General features: G+C 36.7%; 1 protein-coding gene across 3 annotated transcripts in view; it reads right to left on the bottom strand.

Annotated features, from left to right (window-relative positions):
- LOC136848741 (uncharacterized) overlaps positions 1–25,052 on the bottom strand; it is a 115,278-nt gene that overhangs the window by 13,039 nt on the left and 77,187 nt on the right. For all 3 annotated transcript variants that reach the window (XM_067121292.1, XM_067121291.1, XM_067121293.1), the window contains 7 exons: positions 23,241–23,393; positions 17,109–17,246; positions 12,165–13,014; positions 9,612–9,792; positions 5,367–5,487; positions 4,861–4,981; positions 3,009–3,199 (listed from right to left, as the gene is read on the bottom strand). In XM_067121292.1, coding sequence (XP_066977393.1) covers positions 3,009–3,199; positions 4,861–4,981; positions 5,367–5,487; positions 9,612–9,792; positions 12,165–13,014; positions 17,109–17,246; positions 23,241–23,393 — 1,755 coding nt within the window. The remainder of the gene's footprint in view (positions 1–3,008; positions 3,200–4,860; positions 4,982–5,366; positions 5,488–9,611; positions 9,793–12,164; positions 13,015–17,108; positions 17,247–23,240; positions 23,394–25,052) is intronic.

Raw genomic sequence — 25,052 nt, 5'->3', positions numbered from 1 at the left:
ACTATGTTAATCTCTACTTCGTGCTCAGCAGAGCGAGACCTACTCGAGCTTCTGGAGGAAGCTTTCCTAACTCTATCCTTTTCAAGCTTCTTCAAATAAGAAGTCAAAACCTTCCATTCTTGATCAGACAATTTCTCACACTCCTTGCACCTATTGTCCGAAGAACAATCATTCCCCTACACCTCATACATACAGTGTGAGGGTCTGCCAGCTTTCGCCAACCTCACCTTACACTCTTGCCTAGCAGCACACACACGGAACACAGGCGAAACATTAACATCAGACATCTTAATGAACAATCCAAAAGCAAATCCAACAAACAGTCCACAATAGCGTATGCCAAACCAAAGATCCAATACGTCACCAAAATCAGGCCAAAACAGATCCTCAGCAAGCGAGAAACCGAAAATCAAAGCAGGAGGAACCAACAACGATGTTGCCGGAACCAGCGACAGAGAAAATCTGGATTAGAAAACGGAATGGTTCCTATTCCCGCCACCCAGCGGTGGGTATGGTTGATCACCTGACCTACCTGTGCGTGTGCCGCGAGTTTTGAAATTCTGTCGGGAACGTCGGAGACTATAGCTAAGTATATATCTGACGGGTAAGTTGCATGTACAAAAAGTTCTTTTTCAAAATTGCAACACAGGAGGAAGGATGATCCCACACACGATGTGATGTAAGAGGACAGAGAGGAAAGATATCAATCCTTTAATAAAGAACAATGTTGGCCATGTAAAGCAAAGTCTGAGCCACAAAGTAAAATTCTTTAATTTGTACTCCACACAATTCACCATAAGAGGGCCAAACACTCACCAGCAACATGGGGAATGATATCTACAGGATAAAAAATAGGGAGAAGCTGTGCAATCCCTCCCAACAGACAGAACATGGTCCACTGCAACAAATGGTCTCAGTGAGAATACATCTTGAACATTTTCACGATAGCTTGTGCATGAGATTAAGAAGCAGAGAAACAAGAAGGCATGATATTCTCTCTCTCTCTCTCTCTCTCTCTCTCTCTCTCTCTCTCTCTCTCTCTCTCTCTCTCTCTCTCTCTCTCTCTCTCTCTCTCTCTCTCTCTCTCTCTCTCTCTCTCTCTCTCTCTCTCTCTCTGTGGTTGATACACTTGCACTCTAATAACATTTCCAAGCTAAACAAGAAACACAACATTATAGCTTGCTTCTAATTATATTCATTTAAGTTGCCGATTCTTTTTTTGTAATATGTTCTTAATTCCCATTTCATAAAACATAATCATATTCAAATGAGTGGTTTAATAACTTATTTTTTTCTTTTTAACTGCCTTTAATTTATAATAATTTATCAGGCAAGGCTATATTTTAATTTGTTAAAATTTTTTCTATTGTTTTGTTATTGTTTGACATATGTAAAATCTTACGAAGATAGAGTGGCATCTCCTTCCTGTCTAATGAATGATAGCGAGCTCTAGGTTATACAAAAAGGCTAAAAGATACAAGATAACTGATACAAATCCTCCAGCAACACTGAAGACTACTGACTGCCTGCGGGGAGGAAGAGGTACTAAAAAAGGAAAACAAAAAAACTCTTGAGCATGTTGATGATAAGTTCTGATTGCATGGACTGGACAAAGGAGGACATTGCCTTCGGAAGACAGAAAAATTGGAATGGGAAAGAGAACCACCTTTAAGTCATGGTAACCCAAAGATTAAGACCACTGACAAGAGAAACATCATAAACTGGCTAATAAAAAATATTATCTTTATGAATTAAATTCAATAGCAAAATGTTCATAAAGAGCTGATAAGGAGGCTGGGACAGGCTGCGCACCACCAGAGCTAAATCCCAACATTAAGGTTTAACCACATAACAGGATCAAAATATCCCAATCATTACCCAAATCTTAATCATGTTGAACGATGACATATGAGAAAACAGCTTGGTATCCTTTAACAGCAGACAATGATAACTTTCTGACATTTCACAGAACACCAAAGAATTCTGCTAAAGCCAGAAATGAGGTTTTGAGAAGATAGGTACTCATTTGTTATACCATGTAATAAATATTTGAGATGACATTAGACAACCTCCAGGCATGAAGCTGAAGGGACTCCAGGTGATTGCAAAACCAGTGAGTGTAGCTGCTTCATGACTTTGCATATAATAAAACATCAAGAGGGTATTGCAAAAAATATATATATAATTTTTATATATTACCAAATACTGTTAGTTCACTAACTAGCAGTGTTCACTAGTTTTAGCAGGAATTTACTATAAACACAAATGCTTTAAATTTCAGTAATGAAATTAATAATTTTTAAAATTTTTAATTTTTCACCATTACTTTTCTATTCTATTTTCTGTTACTGATTTTGAATTGCGTATTAACAGCACCTACTAGACAGGATTCTTTTTCAATTCTAGTCATATGTTTATCTTCCATCAGCTGACTTAATTCCTCTTATAATATCCAGCAAAGCCTGCCTTTCAAAACTATATAAAGCACCTTGCAAAATTGTTATTTTTTGAAACCAAAAGTATATTATTATTTTCCATTAATAACAAAAGATCAGTAGTTTGAAAATCAGAATGTCCTTACTTGAGGGATATCTGTACTAAGATGACTGATTCTGTATCCCTGACATAGTACACAACCACCAAACAGCTGAGAGCTGTTAATGCACAGACTGCACAGAAAATGGGGAAACCTTGAATTTACAGCAGAAACTGCTGGGTTACTGACAAGGTGAGGGGAGGGTACCCTGCCACTAACCTACTTGGCATTAATTAACTGGCTTGTTACCAGGCTTCAGTGACTTTCCAAGCAAAGGTTTATATTCTCATAGAAACAAGTAATATACACATTGTACTGAGGTTGTTTTATAAAAAGGCAGTACAGTAATAAGGCATTTATGCTTGGCACAATACATGAAACAAAAATTGGTTTAGCAAATACTATTCCTTTTAAAAATGGAAGTTGTTGTCTTACAAGAAATGGATCAGAAACCTAATCAAAGTCCACCTACCTCACCAGATGAATTCTGAAGGACAAACAGACGTTCCAATTTAGTAAGCTTTTTTAAAGCAATACCTAATTTCACCCCAACCACAAAATTAAAAAGGCACAAACGACGCAACTGAGTTAGCTGATTTATGGCTTCAACCATGTGGTTATCAGTTGATGATCCTCCATCTTCCAGCCATAAAGCTCTAAGATCTGTAAGTAAGAAACATTTCAAGAAAAATGGTTGAACATCTTTGGAGCTGACTGCTTAAGCTTCTTATTCATAACACTCCATGTAGAACCTAAATACATTATTAAAAGCATGTTAAAATATTTGATGTAGTTCTGATAGCTTCACAACAAAATTCTTAAGGACAGTAACTATGAAAAAAATGTTTTCAGTACATCACTATTTCCCTTTTGTATTATAAAAATAACAATGATATAACTAGACAGCAATTTCCTAACTCAGGTGCATTACAACTGAACCTGAGGTATGCTTAAGACGTAAAAGCAATATCTGATGTAAAAGCAATATTTATAATAAATTAGTTTTTGGAACTTAGGATCTCCCTTTTTAATCCTTTTGAATTGCTGAAGTTCTAAAAGGTAAATGCTGAAGAAGAATAAGAATAAAAGGACCAATATGGGTGATTACCTTTAATACTCTACAAGGGTATTGTACTATGCCATGATCCTATGCAAAAATTTTCTGATTTATAGCTATTCAGTCATATATAAATCAGCAAATGGGATCCCTAAAAGAAGTACACTATACTCATTGGTATTCTTATTACCTTAGCAGTTACTCACTGGTATTCTGCTTACCTTAGCAAGTACTCATTGGTATTCTATTTACCTTGGCAAGAACAACTGTTCTGAAAACAAAAACTAGTTATCAACTGTAAAACAACCTCTAACTACATTCCAGGCACACAAAGCAGGGCATTCAAATATTCCAGTAGGCAAGCTTGGCCAACCCCCATGTTCTTGAAGATAGTTTACTGGTAGTACTCATTCTTCAGGGGAAGGGAGGAAGGCACTAGAATTTATGATTAATGGGTTTGTATAAATCCTCCTTTTAATGTTTAAAAAATATATTGTCATTATAAACCCAGTAAACATGAATTATCCTGAACCACCCAAGGAGGAAGGATGAAAATCACCAAGGAAAATTCCAACAAATACAGAAACATAAGTAAAGGGGATTAATATTAAAAAAACTCACTGCATTAATAAAAGGATCAATCTTCAACTAACATAAAAAAAAATTACATGCAATAAGATGCACTGTGGTATATAAGGCTGCGAACAGAAAACAGGGGGTCAAAGGTAACCCATTATTGCAAAACAAGCAAGAAAAGCAACTGTGTATATACCAAAAAAAATTAATTACTTAGTACCATTACTGAACCTTACTACTGAAGGAACCCTTAGTGAAAGGAAAAAAAATTATTGTTCAACAAACAATCCCCAGATACGAAGGAAGAACAGAAAACAGTACTCAGAGAAACTCTTGGTGGCAAGTGACAACCCTCCCCCCAGCCTGGAAAGGGAAAAACTATTAAAACTCTTTGTAGGTCCAAAATCACTAAAAAATAAGGCTATTTATGTTAAAAAAATTATAAAGAACAAATGAATATAAATCACTTGGAAGTGAAATCCTAGAAAGCAACATACTACAGCATCAAAGGAGGACTGGGCATGCACGGTGAGGGTATTAGGATCTTGACTTGAACAAGTTGGTGCAATTGGACTAAGGAGGAGAGGCAATATATGGTTAATGAGGTTGTAATGAACAAACACTATATAAAAAAATGCCGGAATTCAGCCACTTGCCAACACTAAATATGATTAACACATAAAACACTTACTTTTCATACTGCCAATATTCATCCATGTTTGATGGGTGAAATTGTGACATGGACCAAGATGGAGGGAAGTTAGGTTTGTACCTAAATATGGCCAGCAGCTACCAACATAACCCTTTACAACCTGAAACAAAATTGAAGGTGGTGTGACATAAGAGGTAGGTGACTGGGTATGTTGCTGATGCTACTTGACAGGTTAAGGGTGGGGAGAATATATCATATGCCATTTAGCCTTTTAAAATAATGTTTTACTTTTAACAATGTCATTGCCTGCAATATATACAGTATAAAGGAAATGTATTACAAAAGCAGCAAAAACAAAGGAAGAGGTTTCTTTCAACATGCTTTTCAAATGGATGAAATTCTTCTATCCATGAGGTATGGCAACCATCTTATCAATCGGTTGACTGAATGTGACTATCACAACTTACTTAATTGAATGTGACATAACATTTAGAAATCTACAATACAGCAACAATTTCTTCATAAAACAACAAACCAATACTTACCAATACTTTCAGTTCTTGCAATTTGATAAAATTGAAATTTGTGGTGAAGGAGAGACCCTGAGCTGATCCTATTCTGATCTCCTTTAGTCTTGGAGCTTCCATAAAATAAGCAGGATCAAATCTGAAACAAATTTACACCAAGCCTTGAACTTTGCAGTTTTAACCAGATTTAACAAAATTTTTTGATTGATTAATTAATTACATTTCATTTCTTGTTGATTTTGATTAAAGTATATGTACGATAGGAAGTCACGTTTCCTTGTACTTTTGCTCATTAAAATAGCATATGCATTTTCATATATAGGAAATAACATATATAGTCTGACATTTCTTAAAATATACACCATCAGTTGATAAACAAACTACCTAAAAGAAAATAAATTGATCTTTTTTTGACATTACACGTTACATATATTAAATTAAATATTAATAATTTCAATTTGATCATGAAGCACAGATTTCCAGGGAAAGCTCAAATGGTTTTATCTGCATGGCATGCAACTACCAGGCTTGTTTACTAATGTGTGATGAACTCATAAAGCCTAGACACAATCTAATTAGATTTGATTTTATGAAATTTAGGTTGACAAGGCAAGCACTGGGGCAATTTTGGCCATTCAGCCTGAAGACAGTGAAAAATGGGAGCTGGAGTGGTTGTACAGCAAGATAAAATGATCCAGAAAATATAGGAGATGAAGCACAAAAATCTACTGAAAGGTGAAACTTCTTGAGAAAATCCCATAACTGTAGAGAGATATAATTGTCAAAGAAGTTGGACAGCAAGATAGAAGAAAGGAAATATGAATGGAAGTGACATAAAAGGTTAAAAAGTGGAAGCAACTGGGGGCTGAAGGAATACTGCAAATATCCTTTAGTCATACCAACAGTGCAACATGTAAATGCACTGATGGCACCACCTACCCTATGAGTAATACAAATTTCATTACATTCTTTACAAACAAACAGTTTACTTACTGTATCACTGATATAGTCATTTTCAATAAAATTTTTACAATCGTTTTTAATAAAATTTTTACAATAAGTTTTTTCTTTCATGGTCCTACAAGTTAAATGAGTTCTCAACCAAACCTTCTAACCTGTGTACTTCTTGCCCAATGTCCTATCTGATCCCGGTCTTCCTCCATGCCATTTTCAATGATTTTCTACTTCTCCCATACAACTACTTTTAAAACCATACATGCCTCTCTCTTTCCCATCACATGCCTGAAACAACTGCAGTCTTTGAGATCTGGGTCTATTTTCCAGCCTCAAAACAACACACTTCTCAACAACTTTGTCAGTGATATGATCTTCCCATAGCATTTCAATCATGCATTGTAACAATTTGTAGTCAAACTTTCTTCACTTGTGAAAGGGCACATGTTGCTGCTGTGTAGAGAAGTTTGGTCTTTATACAAGTCACTTATTTTTACTGTATTTACTAATGAGATATTCTTATTCAGCTGCAACCCAGCAGTACTTCCACTTTACCCTCACTGAAAAAGTTATAGCTCTAGGTATATCCTCATATGTTTCCTGATTAAATGTGCTAGCTGATTATGCTCAATCACTTGTTCAGGTCTGGAAACAAATGATGAATCTGGTTAAGTTCTATAGTATGATTAGTAAATGCATGGTTGAGTATGCACCATATTATGGCATGAGGTCAAACAACCAAATTCACTTAGTGAAAGTGAAGAGTTGACAGCGGCATGCTGATTTCTTGGATGGTGAAATGAGACATTTGTTGCATTTGCCACAATACCATTTGTTTCTAAGTAAGAATTAGGAGATGGCAAGTGGCACATAGTATAATGCCTGATGGTTTTGGATGAAAAAAAAAAAATGCTTTATGTTAGGAAAACTTCACTTATTTTATGATAATCCCATCAAACATATACAGCCCACATTGTAAGAAGAACAAGAACTGAAAAAGGTGTTATGATGGCTTGAAAAAAACTGAAAAGTGGTGTGATGACTTACAAAGGAAAAAATGGTCACAGTTGGTGTGATGATTATAAAAGATAAAGAACTGAAAAATGGGTGATAAAATACTGTAACTTACAAAAGAAAAGCTAATGAAAGGTGGTATAATGGGTTACAAAAGAAGACATGGAAGTAGTATGATGGCTTACACAAGAAAAATAACTGAAGAAAGGTGGTGGGATGACTCACAAAAGAAAAAGAGGTCAAGAAAGTTGGTGCAATGACTTACAAAAAAAAAAAAATTAGGGAAGCTAGTGTGATAGCTTACAAAGGAAGAAGTGAAGAAAGGTTGCATGAAGGCTTACAAAAGAAAACGAACTGGAAAAAAGGAGGTGTCATGGCTTACAAACAAATACAGTAAAAGAAAAAATGGTGTTATGATGACCCCCCCCCCACAAAAGGAGGTAAGGTGACTGAAAAAAAAGAAGAACTGAAGAAATAAGTTATGATGGCTTCAAAAAAACTGAAGAAAGGTGTTACAATGGCTTACAGAAGATGAAGAATTGAAGAAAGGTGGTAAGATGACTTATTAAAGGAAAAAGAACTGAAGATGGGCGGTAAGATGGCTCACAAAGGAAAAAGAACTGAAGAAAGGTGGGAAGATGTTTTTAAGAGGAAAAAGAACTCAAAAAAGGAGGTAGGATGACTAAAAAGAAAATGAACTGAAGAATGGTAGTAAGATGGCTTAAGAAAAGCAAAGAACCTAAAAAAAGGTGGTGTGATGGCATAAAAAGAGGAATTACTGACAAAGCTGGTAAGAAAGCTTATAAAAGAAAAGGAATGGGTGAAAGCTGGCATGACAGGTTCCACAAGAGAAATAAGGAAAGGTAAGTGTATGGCTCACAAAAGAAGTGAAGAAACATGGTATGACAGCTTTCAAAAGAACTAAAGAAAAGTGGTATGATGGTTTATAAAAGAAAAAACAAAACAAAAAAAGATGTTATGCCTTACAAAAAAAAAAAAAAAAAAGAAATGAAGAAAGTTGAGTGGAGTAGACATGGTAGATCTGCATTTTTCATATGATCATTCCCTCATGAGAAAGGGAGAGTTATCACATGAAGATAATCTTCCATATTACTGTATTGATATGGCCTTGTGGAACTAATACATTAAGTACAGAAAACTGGCAAGAAGTAAAACAGTTCTAAAACATCTTCAAACCACAGAGACAATCAAGACGTGCCATTTACCTAAAATGAAGCCAAAATCTGGACAGCCATGCACTGTAATTTATTCATGTTGTCTAACAAGAGACAAATTTCCTAGAAATTTTGTCAACTACAAAGAAAAAGCAATCCCACAAGACAAGTGCGTACTTTGTAGCAGAGAAAAAAATTCAATGGAAAAAGTATGATGAGAAAGTACTAGATAATACTCTATGAGTATCTCCTTGTTTCAGGATACATCACACAAAGAAATACATTTTTGTCGAAGATGAATTCCATATTTATATCTACTGTATTACATATATTTTTATTATATAAAATTCTAGTAAGTGAATCACATTCATTAACTACATAACAAAAAATATTCTATTCAGTATGATGAGTTGTAAATGTAATGGATACTTCCTTCTTTTGTGAAAACAAGAATACAAAATATTTCTGCCAAGAATCTAATCATCTATACAAACAGATTGCAACTTTTTTAATGCATGACCATTAGTCACTCCAAACAAGCTTCATTTCATTTTCCATTTCATAGATTTCAAGCATCACTTCTAAAATCTTCAGAATCCAACTTTTAAGTATTATTTCTGTCCTACTATAAAATTCAGTAGATAAATAAAGAAAAACTTGGTTTATGTTATTTCCATCTCACTTTTTTAATGTCTGAGATAGCTTGGGATGACTAGATCAGTTAAGATAACTTGGTAATAAAACAAAATTTTTGTTTTCTAAGATATATTCTGCAGGATAAATCATCCCACTATATATTTTTAAAAATATCAATAACAAATATGCTTTGAAACGAGGAGGAAAAAGAACTTTATCCTCTTTAAACATGCATACAGGACAGTAAGAGAGCAGTAAAGCAGACTATGATGAGCTACTATGTACTGTACAATGGACAATTTATGCATGCAATCAGCCTTCATAGTGGCCACTTTATGGCTAACAATCTAGAACTCATGTAAACTGACGACCAACCAGTGCCTGTAGTACAAGGGTTATCTTTATATGCTGGCACACAAAACACATGGTGATATGTTCAAATATGAGAATATTAAATAATTTTTTGGAAAAATGTGGGACTTACTCAACATCTGAGGATGAAATTATATCTGCTGCTGTAACCGAGGTAATGTTTTTGCAGTTGCTGAGCATCAGATGCAGCACCTCAGGCATACAAGGAGGGAGAACAACAGATCTCAAGCACCTTACAGTTCCTAAAGCCTCACAAATATGACGCCATGTGTCCATCTCCATCTTTTTCGTAGCTGACAGAGAAGAAAATAAATAATTACATCATCATAACAGTCAGGACATTTTAGGAATGTTATAAAATATTATAGGAAGAGCATGTTATCTTTCAAAATTCCATAAAATAAACGACACCAAGAACTGACTGCCTTTTTACATATCCATTTTACTTCAAGATGTCCCATGATCTGCCAGTACATATTTATTTTTTCGTCATAAGACGTACCATACAACAATACGCACTGGACAATAAAATTCAGAGATACTAATTCTAGAGTGCCAACATTACTTTCCCATTAGGTAAGAGATGACTTGGTATTTTTATGACAAGAAGAGAGAAGCAATTAGTCAGAATGGTAGTAGATACCATAAATTAGATTAATTTGCATTTTTCCTAGATATACAAACTTAAGTATTTTATATGGATATAACTTCAGAGAAAACTGGTCCAGTCATGAACAGTAGATAGCTGTTGGCTGCAGATGAGGGGTGGGGGAATCACATACCTACCAGAATAACTACACCTCCTTTCCTTTGTAAAACTGAGACAAATCTGAGGATTATTAGAGGTGGGATTATGATAAAAGACTTCAGAATTGTAAACCTAAAATAATGCAAATCATCCTTAATTTGCATTTTGCTCCAACAGGGATACAAACCTTCATTTTCATTAAGGTGGTAAGTGGTTTTGCCTAACAGAACATGATTGGCACTGATCCAAAAAATAGGAACATGAGCTTATGAACCTCTGAAAAGTTCCAAACAATCTGAGCCAGCACTGAAAGACTCGGGGGGAAAGTCCATCATAACCCAGAAATGACAGCTTCCCAGTCTAGTCTATAAACAGGTGAAGGCTGACTCCTGTGACATATACAGCCTTGTATCTAGAGTAAAAGGCTGATATGGCCCTATGCCACTGTTTGGTTTATCACACTGAACCATAATCTAGAAAAGGTTTGAGGAATCCTTGTTTTCTCATTAAGAGAAAGTGGAAATAAAGTTGGTAGGTAGCAACATAATCATGCAAAGATGAATGATAGTGTTCTACACATGCCCTCACCAAATTTTGAAGAGAGGATGGAGAGAACACATTGTTAGACCTAGAGAGTCTGAAAGATACTCAGTTACATAACTATTCTGCATCTGTCAGACCACCTCAAGAATAGGTTGGGCTCTCTGTAACTAGGAAGGGCATGAAGGAGGGGAAGAGACCCGGCATCCAATGGTCTCTTCTCCAATCTAAGCCCAACTATTAACCTAACACAGGATGCAAACTAGACCAAAAGAAGCTAGAATATTATGAAGACTTGAGGATCACCACAAGGCCAGGGAACAAGAGACCAAGACCGTATCCTCTGCAGATAAATGACAAAGAAACCTTGTAAGCTGGGTTCCTTTCCTTGAGATCTAAATTGAAGTTCCACCAGAATGTGAGTAGATGCAACTAAGGACGCTGTGAGTTAAAATAATGAGGATTCAGGCCATCCAACTCACCAAAAAGAAGAATAGGTCACTAAACGATGCAAGTTCCACGGGGTAGATGCCAAGACTGCCCTCCAGTTGGCCAGCACCAAAGTGAGGTAGTGGTAGGCACAGCACCCTGACAAAAGGACTGAGGGAGCAGCATCAAGCACACAGTTTGTTGTTTTTATCTGCCCCATTACCTTGGGAGAAGAACAAGGTGGAAAACTAAAGGAACCATGACAGACCTTCTAACAGAAGTCAAGCTGAAGTAGCTGAATCTAAAGGTTACAAAAACAAAATGCCTCCCAATTTTCCTAAGAATGTCTAAAAGACAAACATCCTAAAGGTTACAATAAAACTATGAGCACTGTCGTTGGTTCCTCCATAAGAATGCTTGACTCAGAGTCTCACCTCTGCAAGGTGACAAAGAGAAAATTCTAAGACCGCTTATTTGGAAGAAGAAGCTGAAGTTTCCCCTTCATCAAGTGAGAACTATAAGACAAGAGACAGAAGATGAGTGGAGATTTGTGGAAAAACAAAACAATATAGAATTTCAGAGAAGTCTTTTGTAGCACATGGTGTTAAGGTGATATAATGATGAAATTCAACAATGCATGGAGTAAGATATCTACAATGACTTTATCATCACTTAAAATGAAACTTAAAAAAGAAATTAAGAAAAATCACATGAAATCAAGGTTAGTACCGGCAGAAACAAATCCTGATAACACTGAAACTGGGAAAATGGTTCATCATTCCACAATTCCAACATCAATACCCCAACAGTTACATTAATTTTGAGCAGTCTATTTCTACACTTTCAAGGATAAGTGCACTTTTAACACTAAGGATTGCATTAGTGTAGGAACTTTCACGCTTTTAGACAGATAAAAACTACATAAAAAATCAAAAGCTATTCCCATACCAATGTTATCATCCTCTGTGACGGCAGCCACTATAATTTTTCCTTCCCTTTTCTGTCGAATCCTTTCACTTATGCAATCAGAAGCAATAGGAGTGCTCTTGTAAGGCAGTTTGTCTACACGCACCTGCTGCTTACCACTTCCTTTTTCCTGGACTTCCTTAACATTTCTGCTTACTTTATTGGTAACTTCTGTATTATCTATGGGTATACCTTCGTCAATCTCCATTGGCTCTTCCTCACTACAAGAAGAAATGTTTATGACGTTCTCTTCAGATCTTAACTTACTATTACCTGAGGGGTTATCACCTTTATTGTCAACTGTACTTTGGTTTTTTGAATTATCTTTATCAGTTTCTTTAACATCTTTTCTCTTTGTAACATCACTGTCTATAGTTGTAGTTAAACCAGTAGCAGGAAGAGAACCTTCTTTAGTACAACTTACAGACAAATTTTCAACATTACTTTCACCGGCTTTCGCAGAGCCTTCTTTGGTGTGTAGTTCAGTATTTTTAAGGGAAGCCCCAGCAGCATCTACTGAAGGTCTTTCAGAATCCCCTTTAATAGGCACCACACTATCTTGCTTTGCACAACTAGAAACAATTTCACCTTCAGCATTTTCAGAAAATGTTTTCTCAGGACTAACAGAAGCTTCTTTAACAGGAGACACTACTCTCTTTGAGGAGTATGAAGACAAATCCATGGGCTGATTATCATGAGGCGCATCTTCATCCTCAAGATCATCTTTGTCTTCTGTTGTGTAGCTTTCCTCTGAATGTCTTATATTTTTTGAGGAATAAGGATTTCGAACAGAAGTAGGTGAATCAAATGAAGAGTCTGCTTTTGAGCATTCCTGGAAAAAATTATATGCATGAATATCAGCTTGAATTAAAAAAAAAAGCTCAAAATTACAAATACAAAACATTTTAGTCAATCATCAATGCAAACTTATTTTTTACAAAATTATTACTGTATACTGAAAGACTTTTTTTATAACAACCTTTTACTTACAACTTGCCATTTTGTAAACATGATACTACACCAGATACTTCAGCCCCTCTCAAAATGAAATAAAGTAAATAGTACTGCATAAATGTGGGTCAATCCCAGATTTTGAAGAAAAAATTGTATTTGTTTCATCATAAACCAAACACTTATAACCAGCCTGAATCTCTAATTAGGTGGAAAGGATCAAGCAGCTAATAAACTCTAACTGGCAGAGAGATTTGTACGTAGCATGCAAGTACCTGGGACTGATCTTAAGAATTATACCTGATCTCTCCCAGATACACAATGAGAAATATTCCAAGCATGAGGTTAAGACAGTGTCCTTCGAAAATTGAAATTTGTAAATATCACATTCGCCCTCTCCCAGAAAAGGGGAGACTCAATCGCAACAATGAATGTCACAGCCATCATTCCAAGGTCATGGATTTGGGCAGTATGCAAGAGCTTTCACACTGAGTATCATTCCTTAGATTCCCAAGAAAAAACTATGTACTACTGCCAGCCACTAGTACTGATAAAAGCTTGTATTCTGGCACTTTCAACGGTTAGTTATGCTGCACTCATGCTTAGTTTATTGGCATTTTACTTGAATGGGTGTCAAAATTAAACCTCCATCTACACCTCACAATTCGTTTCTGTAGTAAATTTATACATGCTATAATGCAGCTAACAATTCAACTGTTCACTGAGAAGATGACTCCTGCATCCCTAAAAGGATCTTGTTTCACTGTAGAAATTTTCTGTACATAACAAATAAGCTTATTTATAATGCATTTTCTAGGGTAAGACATGCAATTACTTTTGCTTAAAAATAGCCGTGTTTTAAAAGGAATTTTATTTGGAAGAACATTCACACCAAATTTACCTATCCTTGTGATAAAATATAATCTACTGATTATATGCCTCCCAAGTGATACTGTAGTTACTGTATTTTACACTGTCAAAGATGCCCCTGGCTTGAAGACGTACCCCACTTTTGACTAGCAAAATTTTGGAAAATAAATGTAAACATAAAAATAAATAGGTCCACACGGCTTTCAGCCATCTTACCAAGATGTTTTGTGGGTGGCTAAGTGAGATTTAGATCCTGTTAACCTCATACAGTCTCTATTTTTCTTTTACAGTTTGTAGATATGGTTGGTTTACTCCCAAGGTTTATACATAGGCTACAAGTATGATTGCCCCTACACTAAAATATCCCAGTTCCATGAGTCAGTGTTTGACCCTACTGGAGTACTATTTGTATTGTCACCAAACATAGCGTGTGGGTTTAGAATAACTCGTCACCAAACATAATATGTGGGTTTAGAATAACAACATGACAATTCAACTTGGAAGCACTGCCTAGGTTTGTTTTCGTTATTGTGCTACTAGTATTTGCTTGTCTCAATGCTGATACAGCAAACTGATTATTGTAGATTTTCATTTTATGTATTTTAAAAATACTTTGTTTTTCTGAGTTCACTGATTTATTATTTGAAAATTTTTTCCTGAAGCTGACATACCAGCAAACCAAAAAACCTTTAAAAAATCATCAAGTAACATAAATGCAGGTTGTGTGTTAAGAATTTTATTGGATCATATAAACCCTTTCTCTGCGTGGGACTGATCTCCTCAGTCATCAAAAGGTCTCATCCATGACGTGGGACTGATCTCAGCCATCATTCTTTGGGTTCTAGTTAGGAGACTTGTAACAGATTTTGCATTTCCCCTTGTCATTGTAAGGAGCTTTTGTTTATATTCTAGTGGCAAATAGCAACATTTGATTTCCAACTAACAGGATAATCTCAGGACAAGGACTAGACTTATTAACCGTCAAAATGCTAAGGAGGGATGAGCTTTCTCTCGATGATAAAGTAGTGCTGAAGTTTTTATTTGGAAATTAAGATGATAGTAGTAGACCTGAACTATCAGATAGTACTGATAGCAATGAATATGGCTATGTTTATTATATCAGTTATAGACAAACCTACCTTAGATAATTTTTTGACTGTAGGTTTTATCAGAATTGATCATGGATCAGATTAAATGTGAGGAGGAAACAGATTTGTCATGCACCACCGGTGGTGTGAGTAAACAAAGAAGGCATGATACAATTTGTGAATAGAGGGCCATTGAATATTCAGTTCATAAAAAGATCAGTGTTCTGAAACTGTTACACGAGAGAATAAATTTACATTTCAACAGAATGCGAAGTCTATTTTTGATTACTTTTTGAGAGTTTTTCCAGATGAAATTTTTGGCCAAGAGCAAACGTTCAGATTTGTAATAAAGATTTTAAAACTGAATAATGAAAACGGCATTACTTCATACTTTGAGAGTTATCACACTGAAATGAATTGCCAATATATGCCACATAATTCAGTAATTGTCATTTGCACATTTCATCACTCTACTATAATAAAACAGCGTAATATTATAACAGTAATGAAAATAACAAAGAATCGAAATACAAATATAAAAAAGGAGACAATAAGGCAGTTACATGATTGGCAGTACAGTGGTCTCGTCACTAGCAGCGATAACAGGCTCACAGCGAAAGGGTTAATAGACAGTAATGTAATTTCTTTAAAATTTACTAATTGGATAAACTGAAAAAGATGAGAATTCTGATAAAATATATGCAGCTGGTTGAAAGCTGGACAATCAATAAAGATATGTTTGATTACAAGTGTTGTTCTAAATTCTGTGCATTTGGGGATTTTGTCATGTGTCCTATCCATCAAATACCCACACATCAGACGAGCATGAGTTACTCGAAGGCAGGATAATATTACTTCAATCTAACATTCTTTTTGGATATAAGGCCACCACTCTCTGTCACTTGGTTTATTCAGTTTAGATTGTTATTTCTGATTCACTTCATTATTCCATAAGCTTCCCATAAACTAAAGATGATGGGTTTTAGAGATCAGACACATTCCTAAGAGGAACAGGCATATTTGATCTAGCTGCACTGACCATAGCTTTGGTTGCTCTATCAGCATCTTCACTTCCTATAATGCCAGCATGTTTAGGGACCCAACACATTTTAACATTTATACTGGCTTAGGGACCCAACACATTTTAACATTTATAAAGTTCCAAACAATCTATAGAATAAAAATTAGATTTACTGAACGTACGAATTTTTCTAAAAATAATTTTGCAGGGCATCTAAAGCACTTCTAGTCACTGAGAATTACAAATTTCTAGTAGCACATTTTTAATAATCTTGCTGATGACCTTATTCAAGATAATTATGCTGAAGATACTGGTTCAGTATCTTTGTTGGCTACACAGGAATTAGAGGAATTTATTTCTGGTGATAGAAATTCATTTCTCGTCATAATGTGGTTCGGATTCCACAATAAGCTGTAGGTCCAGTTGCTAGGTAACCAGTAGGTTCTTAGCCACGTAAAAATAAGTCTAATCCTTCGGGCCAGCCCTATGAGAGCTGTTAACCAGCTCAGTGGTCTGGTTAAACTAAGATATACTTAACTTTTTTACACAGATATGGGGGGGGGGAATAATCGGTTAATTCTAAGGATTTACAAAGGAGATGAATATCAAATTCATCAGAATTATATAAAAAAAAAGCTATCAGTGAAACCAAATTCCACTAGTCTTAGAATACTGTTATTCAGACATTGCAACCATCAATCATGAGTAAAACTTACATTAATTTCTAATAATCTTCAAAATGCACTGTGTACGAGTATGTCTAATTGTCTATCTAAGTCACAAGAATAAAAACTGCTTAACATGAAAACCTAATCAACATATTTGCAGAGAGAGAGAGAGAGAGAGCATAAATAAAAGGGCTGTCACCTTAATAACACATTATCTATACGCTGTTTAAGCCGAGTTCATTACAATACAAATTACTTAAATAATAAAAAGGCACGACAAATTTTTGTTGCACAGACTTACAATAAGTTATCATATATTAAGAATTACCTCTTGATCTGCAGCTGAGGAATTTATTCTGAATACCATTTTACGAAGGTCAATATTTCTTGTATTTCTTCTTTCAAGAAACATAGCAAGTAAACTCCAGTTTCTGACGCATATGTTCCGTAACCTTAATGTGTTCCACTGAAATAAAAATCAGGAGTTAAAAATGTAAGAACTGGAACACCAGTAACTGTAAAAATCTGATTTTTTGCTTGATTATTAAAGAACAATAAATGGTAAAACAATGTTTTAACAGTTCAAAAGGATTAAACAAATACTATACATTTTTTTTATTCTAAGGCATAATAACCACTACAGTTTTAGTAATAAAACTGTAGTGGTTATTATGATAAAACTATCGTGGTTATTAAAACAGGACTAAAAATTATATAATCTTAAATCTTCCAGCAAAACGCTCGTAACACAATATAAATTGATTGTTAAGGACTATAAACACAAACCTCTCATTTTACAGAAGCTCAATACCCACCCAGAGAAGCAGTTGAACTAAGTGTGAATGGGTCAAGTTTTGTCACTTAGCGCCAAAGCCCAAGACCAGGGGACAAAAAGACCATTCAGTGTTGTAATGAATGACCAAGAAATAATGTCAAATAGTATAGGTGGTGTGAAATTTGACAGTTTAAAATGCATACTCTACTGATAAAGTTAGATCAGACACTGTTACTTATCAGATGGCCTGCTTGTAAATTCTGGTTTCACTGTACTGACTTATTTCTATGGAAGAGGAATTTGCAGTCAAACATACCTACATCAGTGAAAATTGAGAGGCCCCTACTGAGCATGCTCAGTCCTATGCATGGCACCTGCTTCACTTTTACTTGGTGTGCCAAAAGATTCAAAGCAAGAGCATGGGAAAGGATTGAAGAAGTCACTCAATTATTAATGTTTAGATGAGAAACACATTTCTTTTAATAAAACTAGTTTGTTGTATCACAACCCAAACAATAATATATTGTATAAATAACAATTTAGGACAAAAGACAAAGGATCCCTAATTTTCAGTGAAACACCTTAAGGATTAAAGATAAAAAGGATCAGATGTCAAATCACCAGGAACTCTAGTCATGAATGGTAAGAGCATGCAGAACAAGTACAGTTGACCCCTGGTATCCGTGGGGGATGTGCACCACTAACCCAAACGAATAGCTAAAATCAGCAAATACTTAAAACCCCTATAGAAATGCTTATAACTGCCTATTTTGATAGTTCAAAACAACAAAACCCCCTCTAAAAATGCCTATACCTGAATATTTTAATAGTTTTATCACAGAAAGTGTATTTAGTCACGAAAATGATATGAAAATAGAGAAAGTGCATTTAGTCATGAAAATGATATGAAAATACAGTAATTTGTGAATATTTCTCTATGAAAAATATCGTGAATAGGCGAATTTTCCGCGAATAATGTGTAACTGTTCCACAGAGAAATCTGAGAACAGATGAGTCCGCGAATCATGAGCCTGTGAATCCAGGGGGCAGACTGTGCATGTATCTGGCATGTAAACTGCTTAAGGAAGTAAATGAATACTCACACCAACATGAAGAGTGAAAACAGGTACCCCAGATAGCCAAGAATCGTGAATTCTTGAGGAACTGGCATTCAAAGAAATTACAATGATGTAGATGAAACTTGCTACATGTTCCCTCCCTCCATGTCAGCTACATGACCATATATGACAATCAGACCCAAATGCTTATGACATCCTCCTTTCAAAAAGAATTTTGTAAAGAAGAATGGAAAAAGAATGGAGGAAAGTTGTTTAAAGGCCAGAGAATTATGACAATTCAATATTCAACATTTCCATGTAAGCCCTGGTGACTACCTGAAGGATATGAAAAGCGACCATGTTTCCAGAGGTTTTCTTTCTGCTGCCCTCACGAAAAATATCTTGGGGAGCAGAATTCTTGAATTTGTTTAACTATTGCAATGGGACACTGGAGTGTCCTCACTATGAGAAATCACAAGCAAAGCAGGGATACCACAAAGACTGTGTTTTAGCAACAAAATCTGGGGTAAGGAAGAGCCTGAAAAATGACCAAACTATGCAAATTGGGTGGGAGAAGACTGCTGGCCCATATAAGAATGGCACAGCAACTGGGAGTCTTCTCAAAGGTTAATATATAGTGCTGCAAGAATTGCTATCCTTGCCAGCTCATGTGTATTAAGATTTAATGACAATACAAATAAAATACAAAAACACTTACAATATTAAAACATAAACCAAATCCCATATTACACGAAGAAACAATCTACGGCAAAAGTTACACATTACGGTAATAGAGGCAAACAAGAAATAAATGGCTCAAGAAAAATGAAGTGTTACAGTATCAGCACAAAAACAATAAGCAAAAATGACAAATTTTTAATTAATTTGTATTTTTCATAGCTAACAAACCTGAGGTCTTAACATTAGGATAAATCTTCTGGGGCCAGCTGGAAACTGGTTTAAAAACAATAAAAAATCATATATGCAAGGAATCTGTGGCATCTAGCATCTGATGTACAGATGAGGTGGAAGCAGTTAGAGACCCAGCTAGAACCTCGTGACGCATTCCGGCTTTCTTCCAACCCAGGATAAGACATTAGACGGATGGCTAGAGGTGGGCAGTCAATGTTAAGATCTTAGGTTTGTTAGCCAAGAAAAATACAAATTAATTAAAAATTTGTCATTTGTTCATACACGGAACAAACCTTTGTGTCTTAATATTAGGACAGACTCACACTTGGAGGGAGGTATGAGAATCCTGAACTGACTGAAGGTTTGGCACACCTGATCACTCTTCCTAGAAATCAGGGAAATCAGGGTTCTAAGGAAAAGGACCTAAGCCTCTGAGTTGTTAGATAAGTGGGTATCTAACACCCAGTCCACTGGGTAAAACACAATGCAGCATGTTACATTCATTGCATATATGGAAGTCAAAGAGAACTATATCTCTTCAAGCAACAAACCAAGTCAGCCACATGCAACTGGTTTATCACCATGCAACTGGTTTATCACCACTCCTCACTCCCCTTGCTGGAGAGAGAAGTAAAGGCTACTAAGAAGCATATTTGCATGTTGTATGGAACATATAAATGCTGTAACAGCATGGCTGCAACAATCACCTGCATCAAGCCAGTTCCAGTGTACGATGTGTCATTCTTCAAAACTGCCCGTAGGTATAGAAGAAAGGAAAAAGGGGAAAGAAAAGAGGCCAGTCATCTCACTCATTCTCTCTTCCACACTATCATCTTAGGCAAGATACAAACTGTCCCACTAGGGGCACTGGAAAAGCTACATAACTTGTTGAGCAGCCACCATGGGACCCAAGGAAAAAATGTCCAAGGACATGTGGGCATTGTTCTTTAGGTAGAAGGAAGTGAAAGTAGTCTGACGAAGCCAAGAACCAGCATTCAAAATCCTATGAACAGACAAGTTCTTCTTACATGCCAGAGAGGAACTTATTCCTCTGATGGCTTGTGCCTTTGCATGCATGGTATTGGTGATGGAACTTGACGACGAGGAATAGGCTTGCCTAATTACCTCACATAGTCAAAATGAAATGATATTCTGGACACTTCTTTCTTGGCTCGGCCTGTGCTAACAAAAAGTCTACGACACCCAGGTCTTAGGTGATGAGTCCTTCTTAGACAACAACGCAGTGCTCTGACGGGGCAAAACAGTAACTCCTGAGGATCGTTGTCAACAAAATCCCTAAGGGAAGGAATGGAAAATGAGGCAAATTTGTCATCGTGAACTGAGGGATTTTGAGTCTCAGCCACGAATTCTGGGACAAATTCGAAAGCTACCAATCCCCAACCCCTGGTGTGTTTAACATCATAATCTAGACCATGGAGTTCACCAACTCTCTTTGAGGAAGCCAGGGCCAGGAGGAAAACTGTTTTCAAAGTCAGTTCCCCTCAAAGCTCCTGAACACCATAAAGAGATTTCCCAGGACGAAGTGATGTCCATGTCTTTCAGACGGATAACTAATCCTTAAGCAGCCCTGTAGCCCTTGATAGCAGATACAAGAGAGGTCTTTCTCTGTTCTGAGATAGATTAGGAAGTCCACTATCTTTTGAACAGAGGTTCCGAGTGGAGAGAAACCCCGTCAACGACACCAATCACAGTAGACGGCCAACTTGCCCTGGTACACGGCTGACAAAGATCTCCTGAGGTAGCCAGACATCTGAGTCACTGCTCTGTGAGAAAAACACTCACTTGTAAGAGATACTGGATAATCTCCAGCTGTGAAGAGACAAGGACCCTACTGATTGGTGGTACCTCTCTACATGAGGTTGGCAGAGAAGATTGTGGCAAGGGGGAATCTCTCTCAGCAATGCTGAAAGAGACATCTTTCATATCGATGATTCAAGTCTTGGGTTTACAACTTCCCGTCGTTCTGCCTGATTCATCGGAAGATCAACAGCACTTCCAAACTAAGTTCCGACAACTTGTTTTTGGTTCCTACTCAGTCAAGAAGTGGTGTCTAGGAGCTCCATTTCTTCTGACTGATGCAGTCACACTCACCTTGTAGGGGGTGGGAGATGTAGTAGCTGCTGCTGCTGCAATTACCAGTTGATCCACAACCCGAGAGAGAGAAAATGTTATGTGGATCTTAAAACAGTTTCAGGAGTCTCAGGGTCCAAATAGGCACTACACTGATAGCAATGACACCAAGGTAGTGCCATGGTTACACTATCCTCCTCCAGAGATTCTTCATTCTTCGAAACACTGAGCAGGGCAGCAGGCTCCTACACTTCCTTTCTTGAAACTTAAGCACAGTTCTTTTTAGACTTTCAAGAGTCTCAAGATCCAAAGATAGACACTCCTTGGTGTGATAGCAATGGCACCATTGTAGCGCCATGGTCAACAAGAGGTCCTAGCGTCCTTTCATCTACTCTACTACAATGCAGGCACACAAGTAGACAGTAGAACATTCAGTACAGTGGCCAACCAGACACATCCTAAGCAAGTTGGATGTAATTACAACAATTCATTTGCTGAAGTCAGGAGATGAAGGCCAGTTGATCTTGGCACCTTGACTTCCAGAAATTCGTTCAACCCCTGAAGAAGCTTGATCATAGACCTTCTTTTATCAACTTATTGAAGTTGGCACTGTTCTGTTCTGTCTCCTCATACCCTTGAATGCAGCAAGACATCTTTGGCACCCATTTACATCTGGAAGCTTACGCCTTTTGCCATTCTATGTTTTGAAGGTGATCAGTGAGGTTTATCATTCCACCTCTATGGTCCTGTGGTTCCAATGACATTATGACGTCTATGTTGCCTCCATAAAGACCAGACTTTCAGCCCAATGCCAACGACTCATTCATTAGCTTCAAGTTGTCCGAGAAACGACTGTACCCCGCAACTTCCTAGTGGACATCAATACGTTTCAGGCCAGGTCTTTCAAGGCCAGGGGATCGGTCTGTTCATCGAATTCAGGAAGAACCTGTTGGTCGAATACTAGGGCGGAATGGAATCATGCAGATTACATTAATCTCCTTTTACCTTGGGATGTTGCCCATAGGTCCTTGGACTCATTTTCCTTGGATCCTATGGTGGATGCTCAACAAGTCATGTAGTTCACCCAGCTCTTGAGGGATAATTTGCATCTTGCCTAAAGTGTGCGGCTGCAAGGAGGTGTGTAAGGGACTGGGGTCTCCCTTTCTCCTGTCTTCCTTCCTCTTCCAGTGGGCAGAAGAACAGTGAATGAGCCATCACGTACTGGACAGGTGTGCATGCAGGTGATATAGATGGCAGAGTATCCTATCTATAATCTAGCTCCATTTGGAGAAATCCTTTTAGTAACACACCACTAAATAAAATAGAATGCACAGCAAGTTCAGAAAGAACAGCAACACATCTAACCAGTATTGTGGTCCCCCAGAAGAATAAATATCACGATCGAAGAGCTGGCTAAGCATGTGTGCTGGAATAATTTTCTTTGAAAAGCTTCACTTTGTGCACCCTGATGTGTTCCAAACAACTGAAGGTATCTTTATCATTAACAGATTTGTAAGAACACACCGGTTAAGTAATTTAACAAAATATCAAGAAAAATGAAGATAAAACAGCAAAGGCAAAAGTCATAGACAAATCTTAAGCTTTGTCAACAAAAACTACTTACAAGAGCAGAACTGTAAGACAAATCTCTCCACATTACACAAACACAAGACGTGACTAATAAATCTTTTGCAGTCAGGTACTTGAAGACTCGTAGCAGAAGTTGGTAACTCATACTCAGTTCTTGAAAGAAATTTTTCTTTTGAGAAGCAATTACCTGTACAAGAAAAAAAGAAACTTTATTGCATTTTTAAAGTAATGAAGAATCACTTGACATAATCCATCCATTAAAACTACTACTCAGCAAGGAAGATTTAGACATTATTATGAAAACCTAACATAATAGAACATATATCTAAATTTTATCAATAATTTGTTCACTTCATGTTCATGTACACCAACAAGCATGGGTTCCCAGCAAAACTTTACGCTTACTCCTCTGCACTCAAAAATATGAAGCTATTGTCAAATTGTTATAGCTATTGGTTTAATGAAATAAAAAACTGCAAGAGCCTGTAATACAATTTTCAGTTCACAAAAACTGTAAAACCACACTCGTTTAAAGCTGCTATTTTCTCAACAGCATCTAAAATACCATACAGCTCTGCTGTAAAATCTGATGTTGAAATGGGAGGTGAACTCCTGTAATTACAAAATATTATACAAGACACTTCATAACCAATGCCAGCAATAAATCTTGGGCCATTTGGCAAGATAAAACTAGTTCATATGTTCAGCACAATGTTCCATAAATATGAAAATTTTAAAATTAATTTGCATTTTTTCATGGCTAACAAACCTGGGGTCTTAACGTAAGGATAAATTCTTCCAGCACCAGATGGAAACCAGTAAAAATCATATAAAACTGTAAAACAAAGAATTGGTGGCAACAGGGTTTGGCCAATGGGATGAGAGAAGAGGCATCCGGCGACCTCCTCTCACCCATGGTGTTGTGATGCATTCAGTTTCTTCCAGCCCAGGTAAACAGATTGAGGGGAGGCAGGGGTGGGTGGTATATGTTAAGACTGCAGGTTTGTTAGCTATGAAAAATGAAAATTAATAAAAAATTTGTCATTTGTTCATATGCAGAACAGACCTGGGTCTTAATGTAAGGATAGGCTCACTTTTGGTGGGAGGAAAGCAAGTTATGAACCAACTAGAGGTTCAGCACACCTGGTCTCACTTCCTGGCTAAGGGAAGGCAAAGGAATGAGATGTATGCCTCTGCTCTGTTAGATAAATAGTTTATCAAACAGACAGGCTATAGAGCTAATACATAATGTGAAGAGACACTGAATAAGTAGAAGTTAAAGAGCTATATCTGTTCAAACAACAAACCTAAGTTAGCCGCAAATTATGTTTGTTATTGTTCCTCTCTTCCCTTGTTAGAGAGAGGAACGAATAGCTTCTGAGAGCAATAAATTCATGTATGAATAACATATACTCAAACAGAATGACCACTCACTCAGCTGTATCTAACCAGTTCCAGCACGTGATGGACTAACCTTCTCACTACCCACCAGTAGACAAGAAAAGGAGAAAGAGAAAAGAAAAAGGGACCACTCACCTCATTCATTCTCACTTTCACACCATCATCTTAGGTAAGATGATGGTGTAGCTCACCCAGTGCTCAACAACCTCAGCATATGTAGTAATAAACTCCTGGTTTTCTTAATCTTCTACCCCGACCACATAAATCTCTTTCAATTCTATCGGTTGGACTCGAAGACTGAGGAACATCCTTGTTTAAAACTGGGGCATAGGCCCTTACAGGTCCTAACACCTTCATGGGGGTTTGAATGCCTGTTAATGAAGAAGGTAGGTTTTGGGAATCATCTCGTTCACAGGAACAAGAGGTAGATCTCCGATTTCTATGT

The sequence above is a fragment of the Macrobrachium rosenbergii genome, chromosome 19 (genome assembly GCF_040412425.1).
Source record: "Macrobrachium rosenbergii isolate ZJJX-2024 chromosome 19, ASM4041242v1, whole genome shotgun sequence".
In the NCBI taxonomy this organism is placed as follows: Eukaryota; Metazoa; Arthropoda; class Malacostraca; order Decapoda; family Palaemonidae; genus Macrobrachium; species Macrobrachium rosenbergii.
This window is presented reverse-complemented; position numbering and strand designations above follow the sequence as displayed.